Source organism: Notamacropus eugenii, chromosome 4 (genome assembly GCF_028372415.1).
Source record: "Notamacropus eugenii isolate mMacEug1 chromosome 4, mMacEug1.pri_v2, whole genome shotgun sequence".
NCBI classification, from domain to species: Eukaryota; Metazoa; Chordata; class Mammalia; order Diprotodontia; family Macropodidae; genus Notamacropus; species Notamacropus eugenii.
Window position 1 is genome coordinate 205861357 of NC_092875.1, and position 19690 is coordinate 205881046.

Here is a 19690-nt window from a genome sequence, read left to right on the forward strand (position 1 = left end):
CAAGGCTTGCCTCAAGTACTTCCTCATTCAAAAGGCCTCTTCTGATGCTCCCAGTTGTTAAAGCTGGCCCCACAAATTGTTGTGTATTTACTTATATGTGAGTATGTTATACCCTCCCTCCCGAAGAATATAAGCAACTTGTGAGCAAGAACTGTCTCACATTTGTATTTGTATCCTCAGCACCTAGCATACAATCAGGTACAGGCACTTGATTAATGTTTGATGACTAACCATCAAATTTTAAAGTTAAAAATATGCTAGAAATGACAAACCACAATCCCAGGGGGTCAAAAACTGAAGCATGTCACCCAAATCTGACAGAGAAGTGGTAGACTGAAAATACAAAACAACACATTTTTTTTTAATATGACCAATGTGGGAATTTATTTTGTTTGACTCTGGAGATTTGCTCTGGATTTCTTTCCTTCTTTTTTTAATGGAGGGAAAAAAATAAACACTTGCTAATTGAAAAAAAAATTTTTAATTAATAAACAATATGCTAGGCTAAAGTAATTTCAGCATCTCTTTTTAGTGGCTACACCGTACCAATTATCTTCTCTAGGATGGATATTTCAACTTGCAGAATGATATCTCTAATTTCTTTTTACTCTCAAAATCCCTTTTTTCTCCTGACACTCATGAATTGTCAAAACCTACCATCTACTTCCTCTATTCTTTAATCATGTGCTGATGCACAAAGCTGGGTGAAGTCATGTCACTCTCCTGACTGGATCCATTATGAAACTGTTATTTAAGTTCAACTGCATCCCCATAGTAGCAAGGCAATCCTTTTACTCCTAACAGAATTTCTACTATGCTCCTCCCAATGGCTAGTCCAAAACTTCTCCTTTTCTTAAGCCTCATATCACCCAAAACTCCCCTATCAATGGAACATCTTTGTCTTCTGTTTTTCTAAGAAAGTAGAGGCCACATTCCCTCTTTTCCTCTTCTCTACGTCTCAAAACCACTTGATATCATTCTCCATTCTCTTCTTCATTCCAGTCTCCCTACCTCACCCAAGCTGGAAGCACAGTAGAGAAGATGGAATGGAAAATACAAAGATTTGATATGGATAGGCCATTGAGGAGTCTATTGTAATAGTCAAAGTGAGATATGAATAAGAGCTTGAACTACTGAGATGGATATGTTAGTAGAGAGAAGGGATCAGATTGTTAGTGAGGTAAAATAGACAAGACTTGATAACTGAATGAACATACAGAGTGTGGGAGAGTGATGAATCAAAGTTAATGCTAAGATTGTGGACCTGGGAGACTGGGGTGGTGATGCTGTTAACACCATAAATAAGGAAATTTGGAGGAAGGGCAAGTTTGGAGAGAAAGATAAGTTCTGTTTTGGACATGATGAGTCTGAGGTCCCCATTTGACAGAAACTGAATTATAAATGTGTATTAGGTAATTAGTGATATTGAGTTAGAACTTAGGAGAAAAACAAGGGCTGAATATATAGATTTTATAGTCATTTGCAAAGAAAAGATATTAAATTCATGGGAGATGATTAGGTCACCAAGTGAGAAAATGTTGAGAGAGAAGTCCCATGACAGAGATTTGGGATAGTATATATGTATCCTTGGGCCAATCACCTCCAACAGATTGCCCCCAAAGTTACCTCCTGACTAATTTTCAATCTCTGTCTAGTGATTCCTAAAAACAAAATCTATCACAGCTCTCTATCATCTTCTAAAACTCCATTATCTCCTCTCCTTTACAAAGCCAAGGGATAGGGGACTGGACCTGTGGTTTTACTGGCACAGGGAATTCCTAAATGAGGAAACATCATCTACCAATACAGGAAAGCACTTATAACCTGGGAGAGTTGTCTTTCTAGGTTAAAAGTGACTTGCACAAGGACAAAACAGTCAGTATGGGTCAGAGTTGGAACTTGAACTTGGATCTTTTGGGCTTTGAAAATGACTCTTCATTATATAGGATGACTCTTCATAATATTGTGCTGCCTCTTTTGTCATTCATTTCTCAACCCTTTGCAATAGCACTTCCAAACTCAATCCTTAACTGAAATTGTCAATCCAAGTTCCTATTGATCTCTTAGGTGCCAAATTTTAATTGCCTTTTCTCAATCTTCAGGCTTCTTAATCTCTGTGGTTCATTTGAAACTGCTGATCATTCTTTCTTCCTGAATACTCTCCGCTCCCTGGTTTTTTCATTCTTCCTATCACTGCTCTCTCTTGATTCTCTTCCTTTCAACCTCTGTTGGATTATCCCACCAGCTAATAGTGGGTTTATGCTTCCTGCTCTAAGCTGGGCCCTCATCTCTTCTCTCCCTGTATTTTCTCAGTTGGTGACCTCATCATTTCCCATTACTTTAATTTTCATTTCTATGTCGATGACTTCAAGATCTATAAACCCTCGTTTACTTTCTCTGTTAAGCTCTAGTCTCATATCAACTGCCTAGCAGACATTTACAACTCAATGCTAAATGGACATTTAAAATTCAACATGTCCAAAACAGAATTTATTATCTTTTCCCACAAACTTCCCCATCTTCCAAACTTCTCCATTTATGTCACGGGTTCTACCATCCATACAATTTACTGGGTTTGCATAATCCTCCGCTTCAGGCTTTCATCACTTATACTTTAGAGTACTGAAATACTTTAATAACTGGTCTCCTTGCTTCAAATCTCTTTCTTCTCTAAGCCATCCTTTACATAGCAGCAAGTGATTTTCTTAAAGCGCAGGTCTGACCATGGACACTCCTACTCATTCTATTTCTGTGACTTGCTATTACTTCTACGATAAAATACAAACTCCTCTGATATTCAAAAGTCCTTTACAACTCCTCTCCAACCTATTTTCCAGCTTTATTACACATCACTCTAGTGAAATGGGCTTTCTTACTTTTTCCCACATATAACACTTGAGTTCCCCAAATGTCTACAATATACTTCTTCTTCCCTTCCACCTCTTTGAATCTCTAGTTTCCGCCAAAACTCAGGCCAAGGCCCAGTTTGTACAGGAACTCTTTGTTTATCCACTCAACTACTTGTGTTTTCTCAAAAAATTTACATTGTATTTATTTTGTACACACACACACAAACACACACACACACACACACACACACACACACACACACACACACACACACACACACACACACACACACACGCCCTCCCTCCCCCAACAGAATGGAAGCTCTTTGAGGTTATGAAGAAACTGCTTCATTTTTCTCTTCATCCTCAGGGTCTGGCAGATAGGAGGTATTTAGTGAAACCCTGCTGGCTGATCAACTAAACACAATTTGTTTCTTTGCTGAGACTGAGACCTCCACAAATTCCAAATAATACTGTAAATGATTCTTCAACAATAAAATGCTTACCACTATTTATTTGGTTTGTAATCAGTAACAAATAAGTAATAATTTTAATTATAGTCATAAAGTGGAAAGGTTCATATCCAATTTTCTAGCACTAAATTTTTAATGAAGTTTCTCTAAGTAAGAAAAAGTATCAAAGTAGTACTTGCAAATTTCATTTCATTTTCTTTCCTCTACAATTTTTTATCAGTTATCAAATAGCAAAGTTGAATGATTTGAGTTCAAGCCCTTTTTATTTCTTCTGTACACAATATAGTAATGAGACTGAGGTACAATAAATTGTCAAAATACAGAAATGGACCTGCATATTCCACAAACTTGAAATTCACCAGTCCACTAATCATAAAGAACTGATTTTTAGAAAGAATGAGTACAAATGATTTTATAATTATTTTAACTCTAATAATTTTTTTTAATTTTATAATGACTTGGTTTTATCAAAATATTGTCATTCACAATGAACTGATTCTCCTACCAGCAAAGAGGTCAGTTCAGTAATTACCCACCCTCACATTCTAGAACACTGGACTAACAGTCCGCCAATATTTTATCTCCTTCTGAAATAATCACCGTATTATAGAGACTGCTTAAGAAAATCACACCCTCTAATAATTAGTCTCCAATTACAAGGAAGTCAAAAGCAAAGCCAAGGAAATATGACTACCTTCAGGGACAAGGAAATTCTTTTTATTATTTCTTGAGTGGCAATAGTATCTTCCACAGCAGCATTCCACAAGGGTCCCACATCTCTGATGTGTCAATCATATTTTGATTCTGGAAATATGCTACTTTAAAATGCTTCTAACTCTAGAACACTGATGCAGCTAGAAACTGAATCAGTGAATATGATACTGGCCAAGACAATTTTGACAGAGGAATAAAATTTTCTTACTTCACATATATGGTTACTGTCCTTAACTCACAGTTAAAGTTCTTTCCCATTAGGAACCAGTTGCTTTCAAAAGTCATTTTCAAAAGTACACGCCAAAATCATTACCTCTTCCTTCTCATGCAGCATAATATGCGCTTTGAGACTAGCCACTCTGGAGAATTTCTTGTTACAGACAGGACAGGTAGGATCTTCCCCGTTGTGGGTACATTTATGAAGTGTCAGGTTGAACTCAACATTAAATGAAAGGGGGCACTGGTCACATCGATGTGGCTATTTGGAGAGAAAAGTGAAAAAGCCACTGAAATACAAATATCTTTCAAAGATGCTCTGTACATTAAAAGGTTTTAAAATACTAATAAGCACCATCAATAGAATACAGTACTTTCTACCCGGTAACTTCTAGGATTATTTTCTATAATGGAAATCTAAATATTCTTCCAAAATGTATATAGCAAAGCCCTTATAGCACTTTCCAAAGAGTTAGACCAGCAGCATACAAGTGCAAAAGAAAACTGGAAAAATTACTGCACATATATATTATGCTGTGGTCTTCAGAAACTAATTTTTAATAAGAAAACTGCATAAAAGTTAATTTAAGTTCACCTATATTTGTGACCAAATTCAGACTATGACATAGAACATTTCAGGTGAACCCACAGATCTCATACATAAAAAATGTCCAGATCCAAAAAAGATGTTTAACATGGTTTGAAATTTTAGATGGAAAGAAATAAACAGAGGAAAGCAAATTTTCAACATTCTTCTCGCTAATAAAATCATCAGACATTTAATTTTGGTGAGAGTCATTCTTTTGCAGCTTGAATGGAAGAATGTGACTGTACATGTTAGTACGAAGAAGGAAGGCTTTAGTGACATCAGTATTTTATTCTGGAAATAAAGCCTGGATTGGCCATACCCATATTCCCTGGCAAAAAGATCCCTTTTATTTCCCTGGTCTCAGATGGCCCATTAGCCTAGATTTATCTACACATATGGAAAGAAGGAAATACTGGTCAGTTGTTACTGGTACTTTTTAATGTATCAAGGAATTAATTCCATGAATATAAGATTGCAATTCATGACACAAATAGGGCTTCACAGAGAATATTTAGAATCTCTACTCAGAAGAATATAAGTTCCCTTCTAAAATGCATCCTAAAATACCAATCAAAAATACTATTATACTTAAATGCAAGTACAAAATTAACAGAAAAGATACTCTCTATTGTTAGTAGCTTGTGACAAAACTCCTGAAAAATATGAAATATTTTATAAAGAAATTTAAGTGCAGAATTCAATTTCTCTCTTCACCCACAGTTAATCTAAATACCAGAATTCAATGGAATGTTTCCATTGTCTTAAAAAAACTCACAAACCTATTGCTAAGTCAAAAACAATAAATAATACAAATAAAATAAACTATCAAAATAGTGGTTTTTATTTTGATCAGTAAGATGTGAAAATTTTTATAAACCTTAAGAAACATATATCAGAAAGTTCTAATTAATAGTGTAATTAAAATCTAATTTGAAGTTTTTCATCTTAATAGGTACCTCCAGTTTCAACGCACACACTGCTGCTCTCCCTTCTAAAAATACATACCTTATCATTTTGCTCGTGATCCCTCATGTGGCGTTGAAACTGTGTCTCTTTTGGAAAAGATAGCAGACAGATATCACATTTATGGAAGTTTGGAACTTGATAGGCATAATTAGTGTTCTCCGCATTCAATGTTAAAACTCCATCTACAAAATTGCACAAGTATAGACAATAAACATTGGTTGTCATTCTCATTACACAAATACATATATAAGTAATTTGGCTACCTGAAAAACTATATGATGGTGATAAATTTGAGAAATATTATTATTTGAGTCTGAAGTCAAATTAAGAAAGTTCTTTTCTAAATTACAGATAAGCAATTTATAGTAAAGAAATGTGACATTAAAACAATTCTAAAACACACTTCTAAGTAAGTAAGAATTCATTAGATTCTTAAAGTTAGCTGGACAAAAAATGCAGTAAGATAATGATGCTACCTTAAAGATTTGTTAAATGCAGCTTCCAGCTCACTACATCTTATCATCTAGGCATCTCACATCTCCTTTAGGTCTTTTCCTTTTCCATCTTATCTGTTCCTTACCAAGAGTTACAGATTCAATACTGACATATAATAAAAACAATCTTCTAACATAAGCAAAAAATCTTTTTTACAGAGACCTCTATGAACTATGGAACAGCAACTAAATCAGTCAATGAACATATTATGTGCCAGAGACTGTGCTACATACAAAGAAAGGTAAAAGGCAATTTCTGCACTAAAGGAGTTTACAATCTAATACACAAATCATCCTACTGAATCAATAGCTAAGCAGTCCTCCCTTTTCATTACAAGATGTTGTTCCTTAAAATCTTCATTAGGTTAGAAATCATAAAGTGAATAATTTTTGCCCACAGAACTACTATAATTGGAGACTGTGTTCCATGGCATCAGATAAACCAGAGAAATGTTAAACAAATGCCATCAAGAAAAGGCCGAGTTATATACTTCTTTAGTAATTTAAAATGTTAATTTTTATTCTTTAAATGATCATAAACTTACTGTAAACCCTAATTACAAGAGCCCCCCAAAAATATACATATAAAAATATAGGTACAACTCTTTTATACTGTAAATTGGACCTAAAATTAACATGTTAATTATAACAAATATTCAAAATTTAATTAACAGTTCACTCTGCCTGTTCAAAAAAAAAAATTTGGATGGGCAATTTTCCTTTCAAAAGGGTACTCAGGAAAGATTCATTTCCTTTAAATAAATACACATGTAGCAAATAGGTATTCAAAATTATTTCACTGATTTTTGAGCAAACTGCTGAAAAAAGAGTTAAAAATTAATTAATATCACCACAAGTTGCTGAAGTACCATTATCAGTAAATCACAGAATGATTCAATAAAAATAAGAGCAATAGAAAAGCCATTTTGGCAAAGAAAGAGGTTTCAACATATTACCAATGATAACTTGTACATGACAAATGGCAAACAGCATTATTAAAGGCATACACTACATAAAAAAGAGATGAATGATAATAGTGAAATGGCTCTGGATTTGGAGAATTCTTTCATAAGAAATGCAGGCTCTGCCACCAGTATATCATTAGCAAATCAGTCCAATTAAGTTTCTGGGTCTCACTTCCTCAACTGTAAAATAAGAGTTCTGGGCTAAATAATCTCTTTCCTTCCTGCTCTAAATATCTATGGTCAATCAGTTAATCAACAAATGTATTAGCACTTGTGAGGTGTCAAACACTAGTTTCTTGTCCTCAAGAATTTTTACATTCTATCAGGAGAAATAGCATGTACATATAAAAGTAGGTACAAAATAAATACAAGGTGATTTAGGGGAAGATACTAGTAACTTGGAAGATCAGGAACATTGGATGTTAAACTGCATTTTGAAGAAAACTAATTCTAAGAGGTTGAAATGAGAAAGGAGCGCATTCCAGGGACCAAGAAAAAGATTCAGAAACAGAAGGATGATCATTATAGTGATTCTACCCTTCAAGTCTTGATCAGTGAAATCAAATATAAATTATTTGAAGGACTATCAGGTGGAAGAGGGAACAATTTCTTCTGAACCCTAGAGAGTTAGGTATAACAACTTAAAGATACAGATTTTAGTCTGATATAAAGGAAATCTTCCTAAGAATTATAGCAATTCAAAAATGAAATGGACTGCCTTAGGAATAAGTTCCTCCACCATTCAAGTTTCCAAAAGAAAGCACATGACCATGTGTATGTTGTAGAGGGTATTCTTATTCTAGCATAGTGGGACTAGACAATCCCTGAAAATTTCAATTCCAAGATTCTTTTATATTCACATTTGAAAAGTATTCTATTATGGAAAAGATAAAGGTCCAAGATATCCCCTGAATACAGTAATAACCCTAAAATAAAATTTATTTCAAATGCACTCTATATGAACATATACACATATGTATTGTATGTGTGTGTGTGTATGTGTGTGTACAAAGAGAGATAGAGATTGTGATTTCAATGGTATAAATAACTGTTCAGTGAGCCAATTCCCTCAAGCAATGCAGACTGACACCTTCTTGGCAATATGTAGTCTTACAATTTTCAGCTCTGGCTAGAGCACTGAGAGGTAGTTGTCCAGGGTTACACAATCAGTATGTGTCAGTAGCAGAACTTGAACCCAGTTCTTCCTGGTTTCAGGGCTGGTTCTCTATCCGCTATAGAGCACCCACGGAACATGTGCGCACACACACACACATACACGTGTGCACACACACAATAATTACACAAAATTAAACAAATAGGCAGTTGGGTGGCAGAGTATATAGAGTAGTAGATTTGGAGTCAAGAAAATAGTTTGAATTTGGGGTCAGATACTAGCTGAGTAAGCCTGGGCAAGTCACTAATCTCTCTCAGCCTATTTACACATTTGCAAAATGGGCAACTTGCCTCAAAGGATTGTTGTGAGGATCGAATGACATAGGTAAAGTGATTTGCAAATCTTTAAGCAGTATATAAAAATACTGTTACTATTAGTATTATTAGAATATTCAAAAGGCGCTGTGATCTGATCAATTTGGTTGTTTACTCCAATAGTGCGGACCATAATACATCCCTGATTGTTCAACCTGCACGTTTCTTGTCCATATCCACTGGCTACCTTGCTTTCACCATACACTCATCTTCCTAACCAAACATTTCCTTGATGACAAATTTAAATCCTATTCTTTGAAGTTTCTCCTAGGTCATATTTTAGTGCCTGTTCATACCTACCATGCTCATATCTCCATTTCCTTGTATATGATATTTAATTCTTATTCTCATCCCATCTCTTGCCATATAGCAGAACATTGGCATTAAAAAGATGGGCTTTTACTTTCAAAGTAAGTTTGAGATCATTAAAGATATTTTGCAATTTCCCAAAGTCTGTTCCCTCTTCCTGTTCAACTCTGAGCCCAGTTGATTTTATTTGAGATAGATTGGATGGAAATGGATATGGATATGGATAAGTTCTTGGTAAGAACTTCTCCATTGTGGATACACTGATGAAGTTTCAGGAACTCAACATTAAATGAGATAGGGCACTAGTCACATTGATCTAAATTCCTGTCACAATCTGGAAAACAGACAAGGTTCACCCATTTGGTCTTTCCTTTAGGGATATTTATCCCACACTCTTTTGAATAGTTATAAATTTCTTCCAAAAGGAAGATAGGCAACATTCCAAAGCTAAATGCAAACAACACACTGCCATACACAAATAGGAGCATATAGAGAACTTTGCCATAGAAAGAGAATACCTCTTCAACTCTATATTGAATCTCTTCTATCACAGAGAGAGCACCTTTGGCAAGCAAACATAATCTGTTTTATGTCATGCCTGATATTTGAAACAAAGTCATTTATTTTGTTATATCTTTCAAGGAACCTTTGAATATTTCTAATGTATGGATGGGAGTTGCTTGTGGAAAGAGAATCTTCAAGAATTTTCCTCTAGTGAATTGAATGCTTTTTTTCATATTCTGCAAATTCTAAACACAAGAAGATTCTGTATTCTTTTCATCTTCTAGTCAAATGTAAAATGGTCCAATGTGGTCCATTATTGAACAGCATTTCTGAAAGCCTGTTTGTTTCCTACTAATATCCTATCATCAAGGAGGTTCAAAAAAATAAAAAAGATTCTGTATGTTTGAGAAAGTGGAAAGTTGGAGTACAAAACAGTGGTTGTTGATGTTTTCTAGGGCTTTGGGGGTGAGAAGGGCAGAGGAGTTGTTAAGGTGTCTAACATTTTAACTATACTTCTGGTATTTTCTCCTACCTTCCCCTTGGGTATTGATCTCTCATTATTTTGCAAGCTTCAGCACATACCTTACTTACCTTCTATATGTACACTTTGTGCACTTTGGTTGCTTTTCCTGTCTTCATACTCTTTAATGCCATTTCCGTCTCCTCCAGAAGTGGTTCTACTGTCCTTGACCTTTAAAAGTTTTTGTAAAAACCGTGGCAGATCTTTTCCTTTTTTCTTCTGTTTATTGACTTCCACCTTTACCTTTATATGCCTTTGGAATGACTTTGTCTCTTGACACAACTTTTAAACTGGTTTTTATCAATCACTGCTTCCTTCTATTTTGAGATAATGTGGCTCATAAGTAACCATTGAGTGGTGAAAGATGTTGCAAATTAGTTCATATTGTATACCTGTGTTGCCTTTGACCACAAACTCTTCCCTATTTGGCAAGTAAAGCTATGTGGAATAACCGTTAAATAGCTGGATTTGGAGCCTGAAAAATCTGGGTTCATGCCTGCCTCTGACTTTGACTAGATGTGTGAACCTGGGCAAGCCACTTAACCATGTTCCAGGCAACTGAGTAAGTTCTGAGAAAGTTTTGACCTTCAGATAGGAAGTTCCTCACTAATAGCTCCCACTGAAATCACAGATCCAATCTCACTCTCTCTTGCTAAAAGTAAGGCAGGTGTTTACTAAAGACTTTCTGGGCTCTTCTAATTTTTTGCTGTGGCAACTCATTTACGATGCTTAAATTTCCACATGAAATTACTACAATTGATGGCAATTTCTTTTCTGTTGTCCATTTTTCCATTCCTCGTTATCTATTTACTTTCAATTTGTGTTAGAATCTAAATGTGATTCAGAATTGAGTTGTTTCAACTGTATAACAATTTTCCTCCATTATCATCATCCCTTCTAGTGTTTTACTATTACTGATCTTTGCTCTGACAAGTCAGTGGTCTGAATACACAGAGAGCTGATTCAGGAACGACTCCCATATCAACTAGTCTTTTCCTGCCAATCTCCCCTCCAACTGGAGGGCTGGAGGGTACAGTATAGTACTCTTCCCAATGTTGTCCTTTACAGAGGTCAGAACTGAACTTTTCCACTAACTTCACTCTTTATCTATTGCCCTGTCTGGTTTCAACTCCACCCAACAAGATGCCTCTTGAGTGACATACCCTGGTCTCCCTCCCCCCTTTCCTGACTTCTTTTATGTGTTTCCTTGAAGTCAGATATTGTCTTTCATTTTATTAACAATATCCCCACTGCCTAGCAGAGTACCTGTCACAAAGCTGGTGCTTGATAAATGTTTACTGGATTGGATTGAGAACATGGTGCTCATTATACCAGGTCTAGTGCTTTCCAATTCTTTTTTTAAAGCATTCATGATGTAAAATCATGAGGCTGTGTAAATTAAAACTCTTTTAACCTCTCATGCATGCTTCTGGGAGGAATAATTTCCGATGTATCACCATTTTCACTTTTCCCTAACTTTTTCTTAAAGTCACAAAGTTTTCAGCATAAATGCTGATTTAATATGGAGAATTTTATTAACTCTTCTTCATTCTTAGCAACCACTATCTTTGCAGAAATGGCAATGATTTTCATTGTGAGAATTTTGTAAATATAATTAACACAAATATTTCAACATGAGATATCAAATAAGTATTTCTTGTTGCCTCTAGGCATATGATAAAACTGTCAATTCCTTTCTCTTTCAAGTGAATAACAGTGAGCTAATCATTTAGCTTCTATTTCCTTCTTTATTCTGATTTGATTTATTGTGACAACATTAAGACAGATATGATTCAGCTTTTCTAGCTGTATAACTCCTCACTGGTCACTAGAGAAGGAGCTCTTATTTTAGAGTACCAACAGACAAATTAAAGTTTATAAGATGGTCTATTTTATAAGATGGTCTAATATGGTCTATCTTAAAAACTATAATTCTTAGCACCCCCTTGCCTCCTTTTTGGCCACTCTCTCAGCAAAAGTAAAAGAAGTTTGTACATGACTGGGGGCAATTTTGACTCTGTTTTGTGGGTGGCCAGAGCTAACGATTCATCACTAGTAGCCAACCCACTGATGATGAGACTCTCCATACTAAGTCAGGATATTCAAAGAATTTCCAGCATAGCAGAACTTGCCAGAACTCATAAACTGGCATTACCTTTAGGAACCCAAGAACACTTCTACACCAAGATAAGCACTTTGTGGAATTAAACAAAGTTAAATTTAAGGGGAAAAAAACCCACACTGTCCTAATTGGAAAAAAAACATTATTTTTCTAAAGTAAATAAACTTGTCGAGCAAAAACCTAAGGCATCATAGCAAAGTAAGTTATAATAATAGCTAGCATTTATGGATAGTTTTAAGGTTTGCAAGGCACTGTACAGGTTATCTCATATGAAAAATTGGATTTTAAAATATGAAAGGTTTTTTAAACCTAGGATATCTAAGTTTACACACATTTATCATATAAATGGCTTTATATGATAATGAAGAGAATTTTCTGCCACCTCATCAAACATAAAATCTAGCAGAAGTTAGAAAACTGTCTGGTTTTATTTCAAATCTACAATGGTGGAAATCCTATCACATCCCATAATACATAAAACCTAATACATCTGGCTGTGATTTTTATCACCTGCTTACTCAAAAATCTGCAATAGCTCCCTACTGCTTCAAGAATAAAATACGAACTCATAAACCTAACACAACCTAACATAAAGCCATTCACAATCTGGCTCCCATGTACATTTCCAGTTATATGATTACTTCTTCAGTCAAACTTGACTGTCAGCAGTTCCCTAAACACATGAAGTCTTTTCACAAGTCGAGAATACTGTTTATCCTCACTTCCACCTTTCAGATCTCAAGCTTCCCTCAAAGAATAGCTCAGTTACAATATTTATGATAATTAAATGTTGAAATATTTGTGATAATTATACTAACAAAATTCTCACAAACATAACTGCAATCTATGCGCAAATATTCATTGCTAAGAATGAAGAATTTTATAAAATTCTCCAAATTAAATCAGCAATACCCTAAAGGTTAAAAACTTGGTGACTTAAAGAAAAAGTTAGGAAAAGGTCAGAATGGTGAGAAATACATGGGAAAGCATTTCTAAGGCTAATTTCCTTAAATAAGCCCTTTCCTGTCTCCACCCACTCTCACCTATTGTTACTACTTTCTATCTCTTGAAATTTCTATTTTTCCATATGTACTTTATATTCACTTGTATGTATAAATGTTTGTTCCACTATAATAGTATGTAAAAGCCTCAAAGGAAGATAAAATTTGTTTTTAACTTTTGTATTTGTTTGGCATTCAAAATAGCCCCTCCTACCTTTCCAGTCTTCTTATATAACAGGTGGAGAGCCTATGGCCCTGAGGTCACATGTGGCTCTCTACGTCCTCAAGTGTGGCCTTTTGACAGAATCCAAATTTCACAGAACCAAACAAATTCTTTTGTTTGGGGATTTGTTCTGTAAATTTTGGATTCAGCCAAATGGCTGTACCCAAGAATCTAAAGGACCACTTGTGGCCTCAAGGTCACAGGTTCCCCAGCCCTGCCCTCCACACAATCTATTTTTTGGTTGTGTGACACAAACCTCTAGTCAACTTTACAAGTATCATGAGTAGTCCAAGTCACTGAATAAAGTATAGAGCGATTATAGGAGCAAGCAACCTTAGAAGACATTTAGGCCAATATTATTTTATAAATAAGAAAACTAAGTCCCAGAATGGTGAAGTCATTTGTCTAAAATTACAAAGGAACCAGCATTTTATACCCAAGTTCTCTTACTAGAAATTAAAACACTTTCTATTACAGATGCCCAATCTTTTCAGAAGGACCCCATCTCTACCACTTACACATAATTCCCTCTAGACTCCAGAATGCTGGAAAGGAGAGGGCCTTGACAGGATTGGCAGGATAAGTCCTATTTCTAGGAGACTTACAACCTAGATTCAGATAGTTAAGTATTAAGGTTATTGCCTATAATCATTCTAAGAATCACATTTGTTTTTTCAAAAAATATATAATTTACAATCAGGTCAATAATATATACATATACGTACTATAGACACATAAGCATTTATATCCCTTTTCATCTTACTGACACCAACATTTTGCTTTAAAATAAAAAAGCCTTCTCAAAGAGATATTTTTAATGTTTTATAACTTTCAAGGCTCAAATACAATGGTCATTTTGGCTATATCAATTGACATAATATTCTCCTTCGTAATTTTTATTTGGTAAGAAATGTTAGAATTTAAGGTACAAAAAAAATCTCTACTGAAATAGCTTAAGAATGCAGTAGCCATTCTAACATATTCCCTTCAAGATTCAACAACATGTGAATATTTCTTCAGTGGAATTCAAAATGATTTTTAAAAAATCTATAATAACTAAAATATCTTGGTAGAGAAAAAGCATTTTTTATTCATTCCATTTATTTAATAGAAGTGTTATATACCACAACTAAAAGGGAATATTATTTAGTCTAATTGATAAAGGCTGTCCAAAAAAGCTGATAAATTTAAATTAAAATGTCAAACATAGAAATTTAAATTATTTTTAAAAATTAATATATTTCAAAAAGGTTTTCACAATAAAGAAGAAAAAACTTTACCATTTAAAAAATTTCAGGATGTTTTCAAATCAGTGACTGTATTCTTCAATAAGCCTCTTCTAAAAAGCATTACAAAGTAATATAATTTCAACTAGTACTAACTAACATACAAATTACAATATGTCATAAGAAAGTATGTTTTTGTTTTTCTACTCTAGGCATTATTTTAAATAAATAACTTTTTCAATTTGCTTTTAGGCCACAATACTAAAAATATCATACTCTAAGCCAACAGTGCGGAACCTGCGGCCTTTAAGTCATATGTGGCCCTCTACGTCCTCAGGTGTGACCTTTTGAATGAATCCAAACTTCACAGAACAAATTTGTTGGATTCAGTCAAAGGGTCATACTTGAGGACCCTAGAAGGCCACATGTGGCCTCAAGGTCACAGGTTCCCTGCCACTGTTCTAGGTAAACCTGTAGATTCTTTCTGCATGCTTCTACCTCTTTGGACTTCTCCCCAATTTTTTCGAGTGCCCCAAATAATTCTTTCCTCCCTACTTTACCACTCTTAAAATTCTTCTTTCCTCAGGATAAAAGATCTATCCTAATTGTCCTAAAGAAAGCTATCAGTTCAGTTCAAACTAATTTTCTTAAAGTCTGGATAACTTTGAGCAGCAGGGTGGTGCAGTGGATAGAATACTAGGTTTGGGGTCAGACGACTCATCATCCTGAGTTCAAATCTGGCCTCAGACACTTACTAGCTGTGTGAACCTGGGCAAGTCACTTGACTCTGTTTGCCTCAGTTTCCTAACCGTAAAATGAGAAGGAAAATGAGAAGAAAATGGCAAACTACTCCAGTCAACAACAAAGGATGAGTTTTAAAGATACCATGTTGCTGTAAAGCAATGGTGTAAACAAAAGGATAAGATCCAAACTGGGATACAGGAAGAGTTCTCTGGAAAGGTTCGAAGAAAACTGAGCAGACCTGGACCAGAAGATGGCCAGCCATAGCCTCCTTTCCCCTGATGTGGACTTTCGAAAAGGGAACAGGGTAGTGTCAAGGCAAGCTGCTGAGTCTGAGAAATCCCTAGATGAATCCCTGGTACTATTCATACTCAACAACATTTTGGAGTGACACGTATTATACTTTCCAAATTCAAGTAATAGAGTGTATAAACAAGAAGAATTACGTTAATTAATTCTAATGATTAGAGCAAGAGTTCCTAATCTAAGATATAGGTATCCATCAGGGTTAAAGAAGGTTGTCAGAAGGGATTATTGGGTAAATAACATTATTCTACTGAAGTATTACAAAAGTAGTAATGTTAGAGGAAGGAAAGAAGGAAGGAAGGGAGGGAGGGAGGGAATGTGGATTTGGGAGAAAGTGTTAAAAAGGTAGAGTTAGGTTAAGGGTAAGGAGATAGTAATACATCTGAAAATTACCGGAAGAGATAGTTGAGGGAAAAATTCCTATTGACCAAAATGAAATGAATGAGGTTTAGGGACAAAACTCTTTTGATATTAAGCTAGGAGAAAAAAGAAATAACCACAAAAACCCAGCTAAAGATAAACTACTAAATGATAACCACAATAACCACAAACTTTAAAACATCTTCCAATCAATGTTTTTATGTACCTTTGGAGAAGCATATCCCATTCTTACTAAAGGTTCTCACAAAGCTTTAATTCTGTTTATAACATTGTGTGCATCAGGATTTTCACTGCTGTTCTCTATCAACCAACTCCAAAGAAAGATAAAAACTGAAAGCTAAACATGATATGTAAGTTTCTTTTAAAAGCAATACTGAGAATAAAACTGTCGGAAAACAAGAAGCAAAATCAAGAGTCTCATTAATTAATTTGACTATGTTCTGATAAACATTTAATCATTTTATAATACTAAAAAAGTTACATACTAAAAGAAAATTTCATTTATGGAAAAATAAGCTCTTTGCTACTTATATGAATATGCAAAGTAAACTCTAGAATTGGTTTATTTTTATCCTGAATAAGGGATATGGCAAAGTTTACTGAAAGTGAAGGGATAAGGGTACCAAAACGGTTGGGAACCCGTGAATTAGAGTTATTCAAAACAAGAATAAGCAGTCATAAAAGGAGTGGTTCTCTTCTCTCTCACCTCCCCCTCCCAAAGGAAAGACTGGTCACTATTTTTCAGGAATATTGTAAAGGGGATTCTTGTTCAGATGTGCTGGACTAAACTGCCTGAGGTCATATGAGATGATATAATTTTGTGAAGTATATTTTTCCCATTTTACATGGATGTGCCAAAAATATCATGTCCATGATGAAAATTCTGGAACAAGGAACTTTTTAAAGCAGTAAGCTACTTGGTGTCATTTAAAGCCAATTAGCCCTAAATTCTAAATAAGAGTAGTAAGAAGAGAAAAATAAATTGAGGAAATAAGCACAGACAAAGAGGAAACAAATTATTGCTTTTTTAGTGGATATTATAATGGTTTACTTAGGGAACCCTAGAAAAGTCAGCCAAAAAACTGACTGAAACTAACTTCAGCAAAAATAAACTCACATAAACCATCAGCATTTCTCCAACAAAACCTGGCAGGAAGAGACAGAAAGAGAAACTTCACTTAAAATTAACTAGAGTATGTAAATACCTGGGATGCCATGAACACAATGATAAAACACTACTTGTGGAAATAGACATACTTGAGAAATTGGAGTTCACAGGTAGGTTGATCCTTTATCACAGCAATAAAAAATACCACCTCATCTAATTTACTTATTCAGTGCCATATCAGTATCACAGAAGTAGAAAGCTAGAAAAATAATTGCAAAATTCATCCAAAAGAATAAAGAGGATAGGAATTTCAAGGGAAATGATTTAAAAAAATAAGAGGGAAAGGAGGCCTAGTAGTACCAGATCTCAAACTATATTGCAAAGTAGTAAACATCAAATCAAGTTGCTACTAGTTAAAAAATAAAGAAATCAATTTGTAGAAAAGATTAGGTACATAACATATAAAAACAAATGGCCTAGTGTTCAATAAATCCAAATTCTCCAACTACTAGTGTAAAGTAAGCTCTATTTAACACAAACTGCTATCAAAACAAGAAAGTAATCTAACAGAAAGTAGATTTAGACCAACATTTCACACCATATACCACACAGATAGAATATGAAGACATAAAGTATCTGATTATTAACACATCAGAGAAGCAAGGAAGAAACTCCTATCATATCTCTGGACAGAATGGTTTAAGACCAAACAAAGAATAGAGAGGATTGCTTAAGATAAAATGGATAATTATGATTACATAAAATGAAAGTTTTTCCACAAACAAAATCAATGCAATTAAAATTAAAAAGTAAAGTTACCTGAAACAAAACTCTTTGCAGCAAGTTGCCTGATAAAGGTCTCTTTTCCAAGATGTATAAGTAACTGAAGGGCAGCTAGGTGGCAGAGTAGATACAGTGTTGGGCCTGAAGTTAGCTCATCTTCCTGAGTTCAAATATGATCTCAGATACTAATATCTCAGCTGTGTGACCCTGGACAAGTTACTTGACCCTGTTTACCTCAGTTCCTCATCTGTACAAGGAGCTGGAAAAGGAAATGGCAAACCACTCCAATCTTTGCCAAGAAAACCCCAAAGAGGAGGAGGAATAGTTGGTTCCAACTGAAGAGCAAAAAACAACGGATTCAAATTTGTAAGAATAAGAGCCTTTCCTCAATTGATAAATGGTCAGAGGATGCAAACAGGCAGTTTTCAAATGAAGCCATCCAAGCTATCAACAGCCAAATGAAAAAAATTCGCTAAATCACTAATAATTAGAAAAATGTAAATTAATACAACTATGAGGTTCCATCTCACTCCCTTCAGGTTGGCAAAGATGAAAAAACTGAAAATGATAAATGCTGGAGAGGATGCGGGAAAACAAGCACATTAACACACATTTATGGGGCTGTAGTCCAGTCATACTAGATAACAATTAGGAACTATGTCCAAAAGTAAATAATTTATGAATTCCTTTTGACTAGCAATGATACCACTACTAAATCTATATCCCCAAAAATATCAAGGAAAGAAGCAAAGTACCCCTAACTACAAAAATATTTATAGGCGTTCTTTTAGTGGTGACAAGGAACTAGAAACTAATAGAAAGTCTGAACAAGTTATGGTACATGAATATAATAAAATTTTACTGTGTGATAAGAAATGACAAGAGAGACTTCATGGAAACCTGGGAAAACTTGCTTAAGCTGGGGCAGAGTGAGGTGAGCAGCACCAAGAGAGCAATTTATTAAGATATACAGTAGAGACAAACAACTTTGAAAGAATTAAGAACTCTTATAAATGCAATGACCAACTCTTATAAATGTAAATAACCATGGTTCAGCATGAGTGAACTCATGCTGAACCATGCTACCCACCTCGGGATAGAAAGGTGATGAACTCAAGATGCAGAATTAAACATAGATTTTTTTGGACATGGTCAACACATTAATTTTTTTGCTTGTCTATCCATATTTGTTACAAGTGTTTTATTTTTCCTTTTTTTTCCACTGAGTAAAGCTGGGAAAAAGAGAAAAATAAATGATTTTTTAATTTTAAAAAGTAAAATAAGTCATATTAAAAATAACAAAAATAAACAGAGAGTTGGACTAGATCAAGAGGTTCTTAATCTGGGGTCCACAGTCCATGAACTTGAATGGGAAAAAAAATTACATCTTTTCATTTTCATTACCTTCTTACTTAACTTTAGAATCTCCTTCAATCATGAATGCAGACAGCAAACATTCTGAAAAGGGGTCAGACCATAGGTTTCACCTGACTGACAAAAAGGACCATCACACACACAGACACACAGACACACACACCTCTGGACTCTAAAGTCTCTTCCAGGTCTAAAGTTATGATTCTATGAACCCCTCCATATCTTCCCATTCTGTGCAATTCTTATCCCCATCTTTCCATATATACTCTACATAGGATCCTACCAATATGGCTAAGTCTTCATCTTTTAAAAACTTTTAGCTAAGAATATGGCACTTA

At 34.7% G+C, this 19690-nt stretch overlaps 1 protein-coding gene across 7 annotated transcripts in view; it reads right to left on the minus strand.

The window, feature by feature from the left end:
* ZNF236 (zinc finger protein 236) overlaps positions 1-19690 on the minus strand; it is a 218006-nt gene that overhangs the window by 176241 nt on the left and 22075 nt on the right. For 5 of the 7 annotated variants that reach the window (XR_011965983.1, XM_072604065.1, XM_072604062.1 and 2 more), the window contains 2 exons: positions 5847-5989; positions 4350-4514 (listed from right to left, as the gene is read on the minus strand). The exons of 1 other annotated variant lie outside the window; for it this stretch is intronic. Coding sequence is in view for 5 of the 6 variants with exons in the window: in XM_072604065.1 (XP_072460166.1) it covers positions 4350-4514; positions 5847-5989 (308 nt within the window). In the remaining variant the exon portion in view is untranslated. Of the gene's footprint in view, positions 1-4349; positions 4515-5846; positions 5990-19068; positions 19211-19690 lie in introns of all 7 variants that reach the window. One more of the 7 variants, XM_072604063.1, reaches the window with a different exon arrangement.